At 48.4% G+C, this 13,792-nt stretch overlaps 1 protein-coding gene and 1 pseudogene across 3 annotated transcripts; both read left to right on the top strand.

Moving 5' to 3' along the window:
- Positions 1-5,050: 5,050 nt before the first annotated feature.
- On the top strand, positions 5,051-7,074 carry LOC108528596 (uncharacterized; annotated as a pseudogene). Its single transcript, XR_001885223.1, has 3 exons — positions 5,051-5,627; positions 6,388-6,570; positions 6,891-7,074. The product of XR_001885223.1 is annotated as an uncharacterized LOC108528596 (transcript).
- MYC (MYC proto-oncogene, bHLH transcription factor) lies at positions 5,087-10,446 on the top strand. Of its 2 annotated transcripts, none has more exons than XM_017870746.1 (3): positions 5,087-5,642; positions 7,282-8,053; positions 9,415-10,446. In XM_017870746.1, exons 2-3 carry the CDS (start codon positions 7,297-7,299, stop codon positions 9,975-9,977), a joined length of 1,320 nt encoding a protein of 439 aa, XP_017726235.1. In that variant the 5' UTR covers positions 5,087-5,642; positions 7,282-7,296; the 3' UTR covers positions 9,978-10,446. The 2 variants fall into 2 exon arrangements, with proteins under 2 accessions (XP_017726235.1, XP_017726239.1); XM_017870750.1 differs by having other exon boundaries at positions 5,249-5,642; positions 7,285-8,053.
- The last annotated feature ends 3,346 nt before the right edge of the window (positions 10,447-13,792 follow it).

Genomic DNA, 13,792 nt, shown 5'->3' with positions numbered 1-13,792 from the left:
ACGTTTGATCAAATTGCTCATTCTTTCTGCACTTCTTTCTTTTTTCCTAAGTATAAAAATGACATGATTACTACTGTGAGACTATGTGATTGTGAGAATGAATTATTCTTTTTTTTTTTTTTTTTTTTTTTTTTTGAGACAGAGTCTCGCTCTGTCGCCCAGGCTGGAGTGCAATGGCACGATCTCGGCTCACTGCAACCTCTGCCTCCTGGGTAGCTGGGATTACAGGCTTGCTCCACCACCCCCGGCTAATTTTTGTATTTTTAGTGGAGCCAGAGTTTCACCATGTTGGTCAGGTTGTTCTCGAACTCCTGACCTCATGATCTGCCCGCCTCGGCCTCACAAAGTGCTGGGATTACAGGCATGAGCCACCACGCACAGCCAAGAATGAATGATTCTTATTTGTACCTTCCTATGTGAAAAAATGTTTCCTCTAGCGACACACTAGTCTCTTCCGTGAGGCTGCCCCATCAGACTGTTGACCTGAAGTCCCAACCTCAGCTCTCCAGGAGACTTGCCTTTTCTTAGAAGCCCAAACCACTCAATAGCAGCTCCAAATAAGAGGGGGAGCCAACACAAAAGAGTGCTGCTAGAGCAACAAGCAAGGGGCAAGCAATCAGAAGACACTTTCCATGGTCTTCCAAACAAATTGGAGGTGAAAAACCAAGGGTGTCCCTAAAATGTCTTCATAAAAGATAAACTTCATCAACTACTTCTGACTGGTCAGGACTGAGAACCACCTTCAGGCCAAATGTTCACGCCTCTAACCCCATCTACTCAGGAGGCTGAGGCAGAATGATTGCTTGAGGCCAGAAGATTTCTGGAGGCCAGGAGCTCAAGAGCAAGCCTGGGCAACACAGTGAGATCTCATCTCTACCAAAAATATATCTCTATTTTTAAAAAAGAAGAAGAAGAAGAAGGAGAAGAGACTGGGTATGGTGGCTCATGCCGTTGGAAGGCTGAGGCAGGAGAATCACTTAGGCTGAGACAGGAGAATCACCCAAGTCCAGGAGTTTGAGACCAGCCTGGACAACATAGTGAGACCCCCATCTCTGCAAAAAAAAAAAAAAAAAAAAACTTAGCCAAGTGTGGGGTGTGTGTCTGTAGACCCAGCTACTCAGGAGGCTCAGGTAGGAGGATCACCTGAGCCCAGGGAGATCAAGGCTGCAATGAGCCATGATCGTTCCACTGCATTCCAGCCTGGGCTACAAGGTTAGACCCTGTCTTTAAATAAAATTCTTTTTTAAAAAATTAAAAAAAAATTACAGATGAAACACTCTTTTCTTTTCTTTCTTTCTTTCTTTTTTTTTCTTTTTAGAGATGGCATGTCACCACATTGCCCAGGCTGTTGTCAAACTCCTGGCCTCAAACAATCCTCCCACTTGTGTCTCCCAAAGTTCTGGGACTACAAGCATAAGCCACCACACATGGCCTTTTCCTTTCTTTTTCTATTTCTCAATGAATTTTTCCAATGGACATGTCACTTTGGTAATCAAATATACCAGTTGTAATCTCAGCCATTTTTCCACCCAGCAAATATCTATTCTAGGTCAAGTATGTCTCAAATATTACTAAAAGAAAATCAGTTATGTCCTTTAACCTGGCTGAGGTCTGACTTTGTTTTCTCTCCTGTGAAAATGGAGATGACACAAAACAACTCCAAGCTGTGACTTGAAAGTAACACCTCAGGTGATGTCACCAGCCTGGGGGAGAGTGAGGTTGAGTCCTGAACCCACAGGCATTATATCTGCCTGGGGTTCACATACCCTACACTGAACTGGCATAATTTGAGAGTCAGATGTGAAGATATGGTATATCTGCCATCTTCAGCAATTTTCAAAAACTATCCTATGAGGTCAAGCTGGACCTACTTTTGGTTTTGTGATTGTTGTTTGTTTGTTGTTGAAGGTTTTCTTTGAGGTGGCGGGGGAGTGTGTGCCCCTGTGGAGAGCACTCATTTAACTTCAATTAGAGTAATGCCAAAAGTGCCAGATTCCTGGGAAATCAGCCTACAAGGCTCCTGCAGGAAGGACCCGCCACTGCCAGAAGTCCTGAGGGCATCTAAGTGATCGGACACATCAGGGATTCTTTGCCCAGTAAAAACCTACTTGACCAGGGACACATGCCAGGTAAATTTCTTTCACATGTACTTTAACCTTACTGCATACTCATTTTAGTATTAAAACTTTTAATAAAATGGTCCTATTCCTTCACACTTTTTTCTATGAGATCTCAAATACCCCTTCTTGCTATTAAAACAACCACTTATTATTCACAAGCCCAATATTTTAAAAGTAAAAATAATAAACCAAGGCCAGGAGCAGTGACTCGCACTTGTATTCCCAGCACTTTCAGAGGCAAAGGCCGAAGGATCGCTTTAACCCAGGAGTTCGAGACCAGCCTGGGCAACATGACCAGACTGCCTCTCTACAAAAAGTTTAAAAACTTAACCGGGTGTGGTGGCACACTGTACTCCCAGCTACTGGGCTGGGGTATCAGGCTGAGGTGGAAGGGTCGCTTTGAGCCTGGGAGATCAAGGTTGCAGTGAGCTTTGATTGTGCCACTGCACTCCAGCCTGGGTGACAGAAGGAGACCCTGTCTCAAAAATCATAATAACTATTACTAATAATTAATAATAGGCAAAATCAAATACCCATCACCTTCTGCCATGCCTCCCCTTTCCCCTATAAATCCAGTGTCTTGCTTTCAAATTTGGTGGTTAAAAAAGATGATGAGTTTCTAAGACGTGGGGGCTAAAGCTTGTTTGGCTGTTTTAGGGTTTGTTGGCATTTTTTTCGTCTGTGTACTTGTGAATTATTTCACGTTTGCCATAACCGGTTCTCCATAGGGCGATGTTCATTAGCAATAAGTAGTGATAGGTTCATTTTCACCATCTCTTAAGCGGTCGAATCGTCACCTCTGAACCACTTTTTCCTCCAATAACTCCTCTTTCTTCGGCCCTTCTGCAGCCAACCTGAAAGAATAACAAGGAGGTGGCTGGAAACTTGTTTTAAGTAACCAACTGTCCTTCCCCCGCTGGAAACCTTGCACCTCGGACGCCCCTACTCCTGCCCCCACCTGACCCCCGCCCTCGTTGACATCCAGGCGCGGTGATCTCTGCTGCCAGTAGAGGGCACACTTACTTTACTTTCGCAAACCTGAACGCGGGTACAGCCCAGAGAGGGGGCGGAGGGAAAGACGCTTTGCAGCAAAATCGAGCCTAGCGATTGGTTGCTCCCTGGCGTTTGCGGCAAAGGCCTAGAGGCAGAAGTAATTTGCAGTCCTTAAAGCTGAATTGTGCAGTGCGTCGGATTTGGGGGAAGCTACTGTAGTCACTTAACACTAGAACGCTGAGCTGCAAACTCAACGGGTAATAACCCATGTTGAACAGCGTACATGCTATACACGCACCCCTTTCCCCCGAATTGTTTTCTCTTTTGGAGGTGGTGGAGGGAGAGAAAAGTTTACTTAAAATGTGAGGGACCAAGGATGAGAAGAATGTTTTTTGTTTTTCATGCCGTGGAATAACGCAAAATAAAAAATCCCGAGGGAATATGCATTATATATTAAATATAGATCATTTCAGGGAACAAACAAATCATATGTCGGGCTGGGCAACTAGCTAAGTCGAAGTGTGAATAAAGTGTGAATACATGTTTGCGGATTACATACAATGCACTTTCACTAGTATTCAGAAAAAAAAAAACTGAGTCAGTGAACTAGGAAATTAATGCCTGGAAGGCAGCCAAATTTTAATTAGCTCAAGACCCCCTCTCCCCCCCCAAAAAAGGCACGGAAGTAATACTCCTCTCCTCTTCTTTGATCAGAATCGATGCATTTTTTTGTGCATGACCACGTCTCCAATAATAAAAAGGGAAAGGGGACCTGGAAAAGAATTAAACGTCCGGTTTGTCCGGGGAGGAAAGAGTTAACGGTTTTTTTCACAAGGGTCTCTGCTGACTCCCCCTGCTCGGTCCACAAGCTCTCCACTTGCCCCTTTTAGGAAGTCCGGTCCCGCGGTTCGGGTCCCCCCTGCCCCTCCCATATTCTCCCGTCTAGCGCCTTTGATTTCTCCCAAACCCGGGAGCCCGCGACTGGTGCAAACCGGCGCCACAGGGCGCAAAGAGGATTTGTCTCTTCTGAAACCTGGCTGAGAAATTGGGAACTCCGTGTGAGCGGCGCGGGGGTGGGACGGTGGGGTACAGGCTGGCAGAGAGCAGGCAACCTCCCTCCCGCCCTAGTCCAGCTTTGGAACAGGCAGATACATCTCAGGGCTAAACAGACGCCTCCCGCACGGGGCCCCACGGAAGCCAGAGCAGGCGGGGCAGGAGGGGCGGTATCTGCTGCTTTGGCAGCAAATTGGGGGACTCAGTCTGGATGGAAGGTATCCAATCCAGATAGCTGTGCATACATAATGCATAATGCATGACACCCCCCAACAAATGCAATGGGAGTTTATTCATAATGCGCTCTCCAAGTATACGTGGCAATGCGTTGCTGAGTTATTTTAATCATTCTAGGCATCGTTTTCCTCCTTATGCCTCTATCATTCCTCCCTATCTACACTAACATCCCACGCTCTGAACGCGTGCCCATTAATACCCTTCTTTCCTCCACTCTCCCTGGGACTCTTGATCAAAGCGCGGCCCTTTCCCCAGCCTTAGCGAGGCGCCCTACCGCCTGGTACGCGCGTGGCGTGGCGGTGGGCGCGCAGTGTGTTCGCAGTGTGAAGGGCAGCTGTTTCGCCTGCGATGATTTAAACTCACAGGACAAGGATGCGGTTCGTCAAACAGTGCTGCTACGGAGGAGCAGCAGAGAAAGGGAGAGGGTTTGAGCAGGAGCAAAAGAAAATGGTAGGCGCGCGCAGTTAATTCATGCGGATCTCTTACTCTGTTTACATCCGAGAGCTAGAGTGGTTCGGCTGCCGGGCTGAGTCTCCTCCCCACCCTCCCCACTCTCCCCACTCTCCTTAGAAGCGCCCCTCCCGGGTTCCCAAAGCAGAGGGCGTGGGGGAAAAGAAAAAAGATCCTCTCTCGCAAATCTCCGCCCACAGGCCCTTTATAATGCGAGGGTCTGCGCGGCTGAGGACCCCCGAGCTGTGCTGCTCGCGGCCGCCACCGCCGGGCGCCGGCAGTCCCTGGCTCCCCTCCTGTCTCGAGAAGGGCAGGGCTTCTCAGAGGCTTGGCGGGAAAAAGAACGGAGGGAGGGATCACGCTGAATATAAAAGCCGGTTTTCGGGGCTTTATCTAACTCGCTGTAGTAATTCCAGCGAGAGGCAGAGGGAGCGAGCGGGCGGGCCGGCGAGGGTGGAAGATCCGGGCGAGCAGAGCTGCGCTCCGGGCGTCCTGGGAAGGGAGATCCGGAGCGAAAAGGGGGCTTCGCCTCTGGCCCAGCCCTCCCGCTGACCCCCCAGACAGCGGTCCGCAACCCTTGCCGCATCCACGAAACTTTGCCCATAGCAGGGGGCGGGCACTTTGCACTGGAACTTACAACACCCTAGCAAGGACGCTACTCTCCCGACGCGGGGAGGCTGTTCTGCCCATTTGGGGACACTTCCCCGCCGCTGCCAGGACCCGCTCCTCTGAAAGGCTCTCCTAGCCTCTGTTTGGACGCTGGATTTTTTTCCGGTAGTGGAAAACCAGGTAAGCACCGAGGTCCATTTGTCTTTTAATTTATTTTTGTATCGCTTTAATGCTGAGATGAGTCGAATGCCGAAATAGGGTGTCTTTTCTCCCATTCCTGCGCTATTGACACTTTTCTCAGAGTAGTTGTGGTAGCTTGGGCTGGGGTGGGGGGTAATCCAGAACTGGATCGGGATAAAGTGACTTGTCAAGATGGGAGAGGAGACGGCAGAGGGAAAACGGGAATGGTTTTTAAGACTAGCCTTTCGAGATTTCTGCCTCATGAATATATTCACGCTGACTCCCGGCCGGTCGGACATTCCTGCTTTATTGTGTTAATTGCTGTCTGAGTTTTGGGGGGCTGGGGGTTGCTTTGCGGTAGGCAGAAAGCCCCTTGCATCCTGAGCTCCTTGGAGTAGGGACCGCATATTGCCTGTGTGAGCCAGAGAGCTCCGCAGCCGCTGACTTTTCCCCGTCTCCGGGAGGGCATTTAAATTTCGGCTCACCGCATTTCTGACAGCCGGAGACGGACACTGCGGCGCGTCCCACCCGCCCGTCCCCGCGGCGATTCCAACTCGCCCTGATCCTTTTAAGAAGTTGGCATTTGGCTTTTTAAAAAGTAATAATACAAATTAAAACCTGGGAAGCCAGAGGTGTTAGGATGTGGTGTTGGGGAGGCACAGACAGGGGAAAAGGGAGGCGGAGATGTGTCCGATTCTCCTGGAATCGTTGACTTGGAAAAACCAGGGCAAATCTCCGCACCCAGTCCTGACTCCCCTGCCGCGGCCGCCCTCGGGTGTCCTCGCGCCCCTGAGATGCGGAGGAACTGCGAGGAGCGGGGCTCTAGGCTGTACCAGAACAGCTGCTACCCTTGGTGGGGTGGCTCCGGGCGAGGTATCGCAGCGGGGTCTCTGGCGCAGTTGCGTCGCCGTATTGAGTGCGAAGGGAGGTGCCCCTGTTATTATTTGACACCCCCCTTGTATTTATGAAGGGGTGTTAAAGCCCGCGGCTGAGCTCGCCACTCCAGCAGGCGAGAGAAGAAAAGCCGGCAAATGAAGGAGTGTTTGTGGGGGGGGGAGGGCGAGGGGACGGGGCACTGGGGTAGGGACGAGGGCGGTGGAAAGAGGAGGTTGGGAGGGGCTGCGGCGCCGGCGGGGGTAGGAGCGCAGCGAGGGCGCGAGTGGGAACAGCCGCCGCGGAGGGGCCCCGGCGCGGGAGCGGGGTGCACGCAGCCGCTAGCGCGGAGGCGCCTCTCGCCTTCTCCTTCAGGTGGCGCAAAACTTTGTGCGTTGGGTTTTGGCAAATTGTATTCCTCACCGCCACCTCCCGCGGCCTCTTAAGGGGGCCAAGGCCGGTTTCGAGTCCTCTGCCGCTGCGGGGCCGACTCCCGGGCTTTAAGCTCCTGGCTTTCGGGGGCGGGGGCTCGGCGGGTACCAAGCCGCTGGTTCACTAACTGCGTGTCCGAGATAGTAGGGGACTGCCCAAAGGAGGTGAAAGGGTGCCCCCCTTTTTCCCCCACCAAGACCACCCAGCCGCTTTAGGGGATAGTTCTGCAAGGGGAGTGGTTCGGCACCGTGGCGCGCACTGCGCGCTGCGCCAGGTTTCTGCGCCAAGAGCCCTTTAACTCAAGACTGCCTCCCGCTTTGTGTGCCCCCTCCAGCAGCCTCCCGCGACGATGCCCCTCAACGTTAGCTTCACCAACAGGAACTATGACCTCGACTACGACTCGGTGCAGCCGTATTTCTACTGCGACGAGGAGGAGAACTTCTACCAGCAGCAACAGCAGAGCGAGCTGCAGCCGCCGGCGCCCAGCGAGGATATCTGGAAGAAATTCGAGCTGCTGCCCACCCCGCCCCTGTCCCCTAGCCGCCGCTCCGGGCTCTGCTCGCCCTCCTACGTTGCGGTCACGCCCTTCTCCCCTCGGGGAGACAACGACGGCGGTGGCGGGAGCTTCTCCACGGCCGACCAGCTGGAGATGGTGACCGAGCTGCTGGGAGGAGACATGGTGAACCAGAGCTTCATCTGCGACCCGGACGACGAGACCTTCATCAAAAATATCATCATCCAGGACTGTATGTGGAGCGGCTTCTCGGCCGCCGCCAAGCTCGTCTCAGAGAAGCTAGCCTCCTACCAGGCTGCGCGCAAAGACAGCGGCAGCCCGAACCCTGTCCGCGGCCACAGCGTCTGCTCCACCTCCAGCTTGTATCTGCAGGATCTGAGCGCCGCCGCCTCGGAGTGCATCGACCCCTCAGTGGTCTTTCCCTACCCTCTCAACGACAGCAGCTCGCCCAAGTCCTGCGCCTCACCGGACTCCAGCGCCTTCTCACCGTCCTCGGATTCTCTGCTCTCCTCGACGGAGTCCTCCCCGCAGGCCAGCCCAGAGCCCCTGGTGCTCCATGAGGAGACACCGCCCACCACCAGCAGCGACTCTGGTAAGCGAAGCCCGCCCAGGCCAGGCCTGTCAAAAGTGGGGCTGCTGGATATCTTTCCCATTTCCATTGGCAGCTTATTCAACGGGCCCCTCCTATTAGAAGGGAGAGATAGCAGAGCTGGAGAGATTCACCTCTGAAACCCTGAGCTTTAGCGTTTCTTCCCATCCCTTATCCTTAGACCGCTCTTGTTGCCAGCCCCCTCCCCCTTTGTCTCCCACACCTCAGGAATTTCATTTAGGTTTTTAAACCTTCTGGCTTATCTTACAACTCAATCCACTTCTTACCTCCCGTTTGCATTTTAATTGCCCGGGGGCGGGGTGGGGGGGAGAGTGTGAATGAGGATAAGAGGATTGATTTCTGAGAGTGAATGAATTGCTTCCCTCTTAACTTCCGAGAAGTGGTGGGATTTAATGAACTATCTACAAAAATGAGGGGCTGTGTTTAGAGGCTAGGCAGGGCCTGCCTGAGTGCGGGAGCCAGTGAACTTCCTCAAGAGTGGGTGGGCTGAGGAGCTGGGATCTTCTCAGCCTGTTTTGAACACTGAAAAGCAAATCCTTGCCAAAGTTGGACTTTTTTTTTTTCCTTCCCCCAACCTCTTGGACCTCTGGCAAAACTGCAAATTTTTTTTTCTTTTTTCATTTCCAGTAAAATAGGGAGTTGCTAAAGTCATACCAAGCAATTTGCAGCTATCATTTGCAACACCTGAAGTGTTCTTGGTAAAGTACCTTAAAAATAGGAGGTGCTTGGGAATGTGCTTTGCTTTGGGTGTGTCCAAAGCCTCATTAAGTCTTAGGTAAGAATTGGCATCAATGTCATATCCTGGGAAATGGTAGTTTTCTTGTCTGTGCCATAACCCAGCTGTCCTTCTCCCTTTATGAGACTCTTACCTTCATGGTGAGAGAAGTAAGAGTGGCTGGCTAGATTGGTTCTTTTTTTCTTTCTTTCTTTCTTTTTTAAGACGGAGTCTCACTCTGTCACCAGGCTGGAGTGCAATGGTGCAATCAACCTCCGACTCCCTGGTTCAAGAGATTCTCCTGCCTCAGCCTCCCAAGTAGCTGGGACTACAGGTGTGCACCACCATGCCAGGCTAATTTTTATATTTTTAGTAGAGATGGAGTTTCACCATGTTGGCCAGGATGGTCTCTGTCTTCTGACCTCATGATCCACCCACCTCGGCCTCCCAAAGTGCTGGGATTACAGGTGTGAGCCACAGCACCCAGCCTAGATTTGGCTCTTTGTGGAGATAATTTTGTCCAGAGACGTTTCTAACATATTAATGCCTTGTATTTGTACAGCATTAATCTGGTAATTGATTATTTTAATGAAACCTTGCTGAGTGATTTTTATTTCCTTTCTTAAAGAGGAGGAACAAGAAGATGAGGAAGAAATCGATGTTGTTTCTGTGGAAAAGAGGCAGGCCCCTGGCAAAAGGTCAGAGTCAGGATCACCTTCTGCTGGAGGCCACAGCAAACCTCCTCACAGCCCACTGGTCCTCAAGAGGTGCCACGTCTCCACACATCAGCACAATTACGCAGCGCCTCCCTCCACTCGGAAGGACTATCCTGCTGCCAAGAGGGTCAAGTTGGACAGTGTCAGAGTCCTGAGACAGATCAGCAACAACCGAAAATGCACCAGCCCCAGGTCCTCGGACACCGAGGAGAATGACAAGAGGCGAACACACAACGTCTTGGAGCGCCAGAGGAGGAACGAGCTAAAACGGAGCTTTTTTGCCCTGCGTGACCAGATCCCGGAGTTGGAAAACAATGAAAAGGCCCCCAAGGTAGTTATCCTTAAAAAAGCCACAGCATACATCCTGTCCGTCCACGCAGAGGAGCAAAAGCTCATTTCTGAAAAGGATTTGTTGCGGAAACGACGAGAACAGTTGAAACACAAACTTGAACAGCTACGGAACTCTTGTGCATAAGGAAAAGTAAGGAAAAAGATTCCTTCTAACAGAGTGTCCCAGTCACCTATGAGCTTGTTTCGAATGCATGATCAAATGCAACCTCACAACCTTGGCTGAGTCTTGAGACTGAAAGATTTAGCCATAATGTAAACTGCCTCAAATTGGACTTTGGGCATAAAAGAACTGTTTTATGCTTACCATCCCTTTTTTTTTTTTTCTTTAACAGATTTGTATTTAAGAATTGTTTTTAAAAAATTTTAAGATTTACACAATTTTTCTCTGTAAATATTTGCCATTAAATGTAAATAACTTTAATAAACGTTTATAGCAACCACACGGAATTTCAATCCTAGTATATAGTACCTAGTATTACAAGGTACTATAAACTCTTAATTTTTTATTAATACATTTTCCTTTTAAAGTTGATTTTTTTCTATTGTTTTTAGAAAAAATAAAATAACTGGCAAATATATCATTGAGCCAAATCTTAAGTCGTGAATGTTTTGCTTCATTTCTTCCCCTGCCAACCACCACCATCCCTGTTTGTTTTCATCAATTGCTCCTTCAGAGGGTGGTCTTAAGAAAGGCAAGAGTTTTCCTCTGTTGAAATGGGTCTGGGGGCCTTAAGGTCTTTAAGTTCTCAGAGGTCCTAAGATGTTTCCTGGAGATTATGATAAGAGCCAGAGTTGACAGTTAGAAGGAATGGCAGAAGGCGGGTGAGAAGGTGAAAGGTAGGCAAAGGAGATACAAGAGGTCAAAGATAACAGTTAAGTACACAAAGAGGCATAAGGACTGGTGAGTTGGGAGGAAGGTGAGGAAGAAACTCTTGTTACTTTAGTTAACCAATGCCAGTCCCCTGCTCACTCCAAACCCAGGAATTCTGCCCAGTGAGACAGTTGATGGGGACAGGGCGGGAACCAGCTTCTGCTGCCTTCACAACCAGGTGCCAGTCCCGTCCTTGGGTTATCTCGTAAACCCCAGAGGATCTCTGGGAGGAATGCTACTATTAACCCTATTTCACAAACAAGGAAATAGAAGAGCTCAAAGGGGTTATGTAACTTATCTGTAGCCACGCAGATTATACAAAGCAGCAATCGACCCATTCTGTTCAAAACACCCCTTCACTATCATGCCTTGGTTCATCTGGGTCTAATGTGCTGAGATCAAGAAGGTTTGGGGCTTGATGGATGGACTCAAGTCATAACAATGTTAAGCTCTATTTGTGTCCTAAGAATTTTATTCCTAACTCTACATCAACCCCATGAAGGAGATACTGTTGATTTCCCCATATTAGAAGTAGAGAGGGAAGCTGAGGCACAGAAAGACTCATCCACATGCCCAAGATTCACTGATAGGGAAGAGTAGAAGTGAGATTCGAAGCCAGGCTGTTTAGTCCTAACCTGTCCAAGCCACCTCTCAAACGACAGTAGGAATCAGCTGGCTGCTTGTGAGTAAAGGAGTTAACAGTCCAGTGGGTTATGTATTTGAAGTCTCAACATCTAAGCCTGGTCAGGCGTCAGTTCCCCTTTTTTTGTTGTTTATTATTATTTTTTTTTATTTTGTTGTTCATTGTTTAATGTTTCCTTTCACAATGAGAAGGTCAACACTTTGAATCCTACCTTAGCCATTTGTTGAATCAGATTAACGATGGCGCCTGGGAAGAAGCCAGTTCAGAGTATAAAATAAAACGTATTTATTCTTTGTTGTGGGAGTCATTATTTTAGAAGCTACAAACTCTCCTTGCTTCCATCCTCTTTCTCATGTTCAAGACACACGCTCATCCTGAATCCTTGAAAAGGTATTTTTGAACATGTGTGTTAATTATAAGCCTCTGAAAACCTATGGCCCAAACCATAAATGATGTTGATTATATAGGTAAATGAAAGATACTATTGCTGTTCTAATTACCTCATTGTCTCAGTCTCAAAGTAGATCTTCAGCTCCCTGTGCTTCGGGATTTTAATCTACCATCACCCATCAATCAATAAATAATTACTGTCTTTGACTCTGACTCCTAGAAGAATCTATTCAAGACCTTAATGTCTTTTTCTTGATTCTTCTTTTGAGTCCTAAGTACCGCCATTACAGATTCAAATTGGCAAGCCATGTAGGTGAAACTCAAAGGCAGATGCAATCCACAGAAGTTGAGTAGTTCAAAGTGTTACAAAAGCGAGGCGCTCTTAAACAGCTCAGTCTTTGCCCCTTTGTGGCCCAGGGCTGGAGTGCAGCTCTGGGGTGACTCACTTGGGAATCGGGAAGGTGTTAGTCTGAATCACTAAGTCCAGACAAGCCCTCAGAATAGGAGAGAGTGTTCCTAGCAAGGAAAACAACTCTCCATTCCAAACGATCAGGAAAGAACTTTAGGGATGTGGAGCTTGGCTATGGGAATAGAAAGGAACCATTCCAAGTGCCTCTTAGGCCACTCTTACCTTTACTGAGCCAGAGAATGGCTCTGAAAACAGGACAGATGCCAACTTCCTTCCCGAAAGTCAGGCTGATCTTGACCACAATACAAATTGGCCCTCAGAGCCTGTGCAGGGAGTCCCAGGGGTCTCTGCCATTGTGCAATCTATTTTGTAGATAATAATGAAGAATCAGAGGTGAACGGGAGGAGTTTGCAATTTGGTCAGGAATATATAAGAAGGAATAAGCTAATTCTGACTACGCCCTTTACCCATGACACTATCCAGGAATTAATGACTCTCCCAGGGGATTCCTGGAATGATTCTGTTTAGGGACGGAATGTATAAAGAGGAAGGAAGTATTATTTTATGCTGCCATTTGGAAGCAACAAAGGAGATCAACAGTATGAAAACAATCAATTACATTTGAAAATGAGCAAAGTTTTCTCAATCCCAGCCTAATACTTAGAGAGCTCACAGCTTGGATGCATAAGTCAAGAGTTCTCTGCTGGTCTCTTAAGACAAACTCTCACACAAAGCTTGGGAAAATGGACAAAAATGTTGCATTAGGGGGTTTTCTGTGGTTTGTTTGCAATAACTATAATTGGCTCAGTCAATAATTATTTTTTAGTATACATGCTAAGGGCCCCTGTAGCATTTTTTCCCAACGATAAATAATCCTTAGTCTAGAAAGTGCTGAAGGATGTTCTCCACCCTTGTCTATAAATTCACGGCTAGATGACTTTGTGAAAGGCTCCTCCTTCGAGGTTATAGACCATTATAGGCCTATATTAAAGGAGAATAAGAGTGGCCGGTCACGGTGGCTCATGCCTGTAATCCCAGCACTTTGGGAGGCTGAAGTGGGCGGATCACGAGGTCAGGAGATGGAGACTATCCTGGCTAAAACGATGAAACCCCGTCTCTACTAAAAGTACAAAAAATTAGCCGGGCGTGATGGCACGTGCCTGTAGTCCCAGCTACTCAGGAGGCTGAGGCAGGAGAATCGCTTGAACCTGGGAGGCAGAGGTTGCAGTGAGCTGAGATCGCACCACTGCACTCCAGCCTGGGTGACACAGCAAGACTCCATCTCAAAAATAAATAAATAAATAAATAAATAATAAATAAATAAAGGAGAAAAAGAGTAAAAACAAAGCCAGCAGGACAGGAACAGGGACTCATTTTAAAAAATAAAACTAAAAAGACTCTGCTACCTACCTCCAAAGCCTTAGCAAAAAGTCTTTTTTTTTTTTTCCTGACTCCTTCGGGAGAGAACTTAAACTAACTCTCCATTTAGAGGAAAACACACAGAAATGCTGGCTTTGCCAAACTGGTTGGAGATGACTGTAAACGGCTGTAAGTTGATTTCGTTTTTAATTTTATTTCATTCATTATTAGCTTCCACTAAGCTCTTTCGGAAGACGGAGTTGAGGG

Source organism: Rhinopithecus bieti, unplaced genomic scaffold (assembly GCF_001698545.2).
Source record: "Rhinopithecus bieti isolate Rb0 unplaced genomic scaffold, ASM169854v2 scaffold_54, whole genome shotgun sequence".
In the NCBI taxonomy this organism is placed as follows: Eukaryota; Metazoa; Chordata; class Mammalia; order Primates; family Cercopithecidae; genus Rhinopithecus; species Rhinopithecus bieti.
The sequence above is the reverse complement of the archived record's forward strand: the minus strand, read 5'-3'. Positions and strand labels throughout refer to the sequence as shown.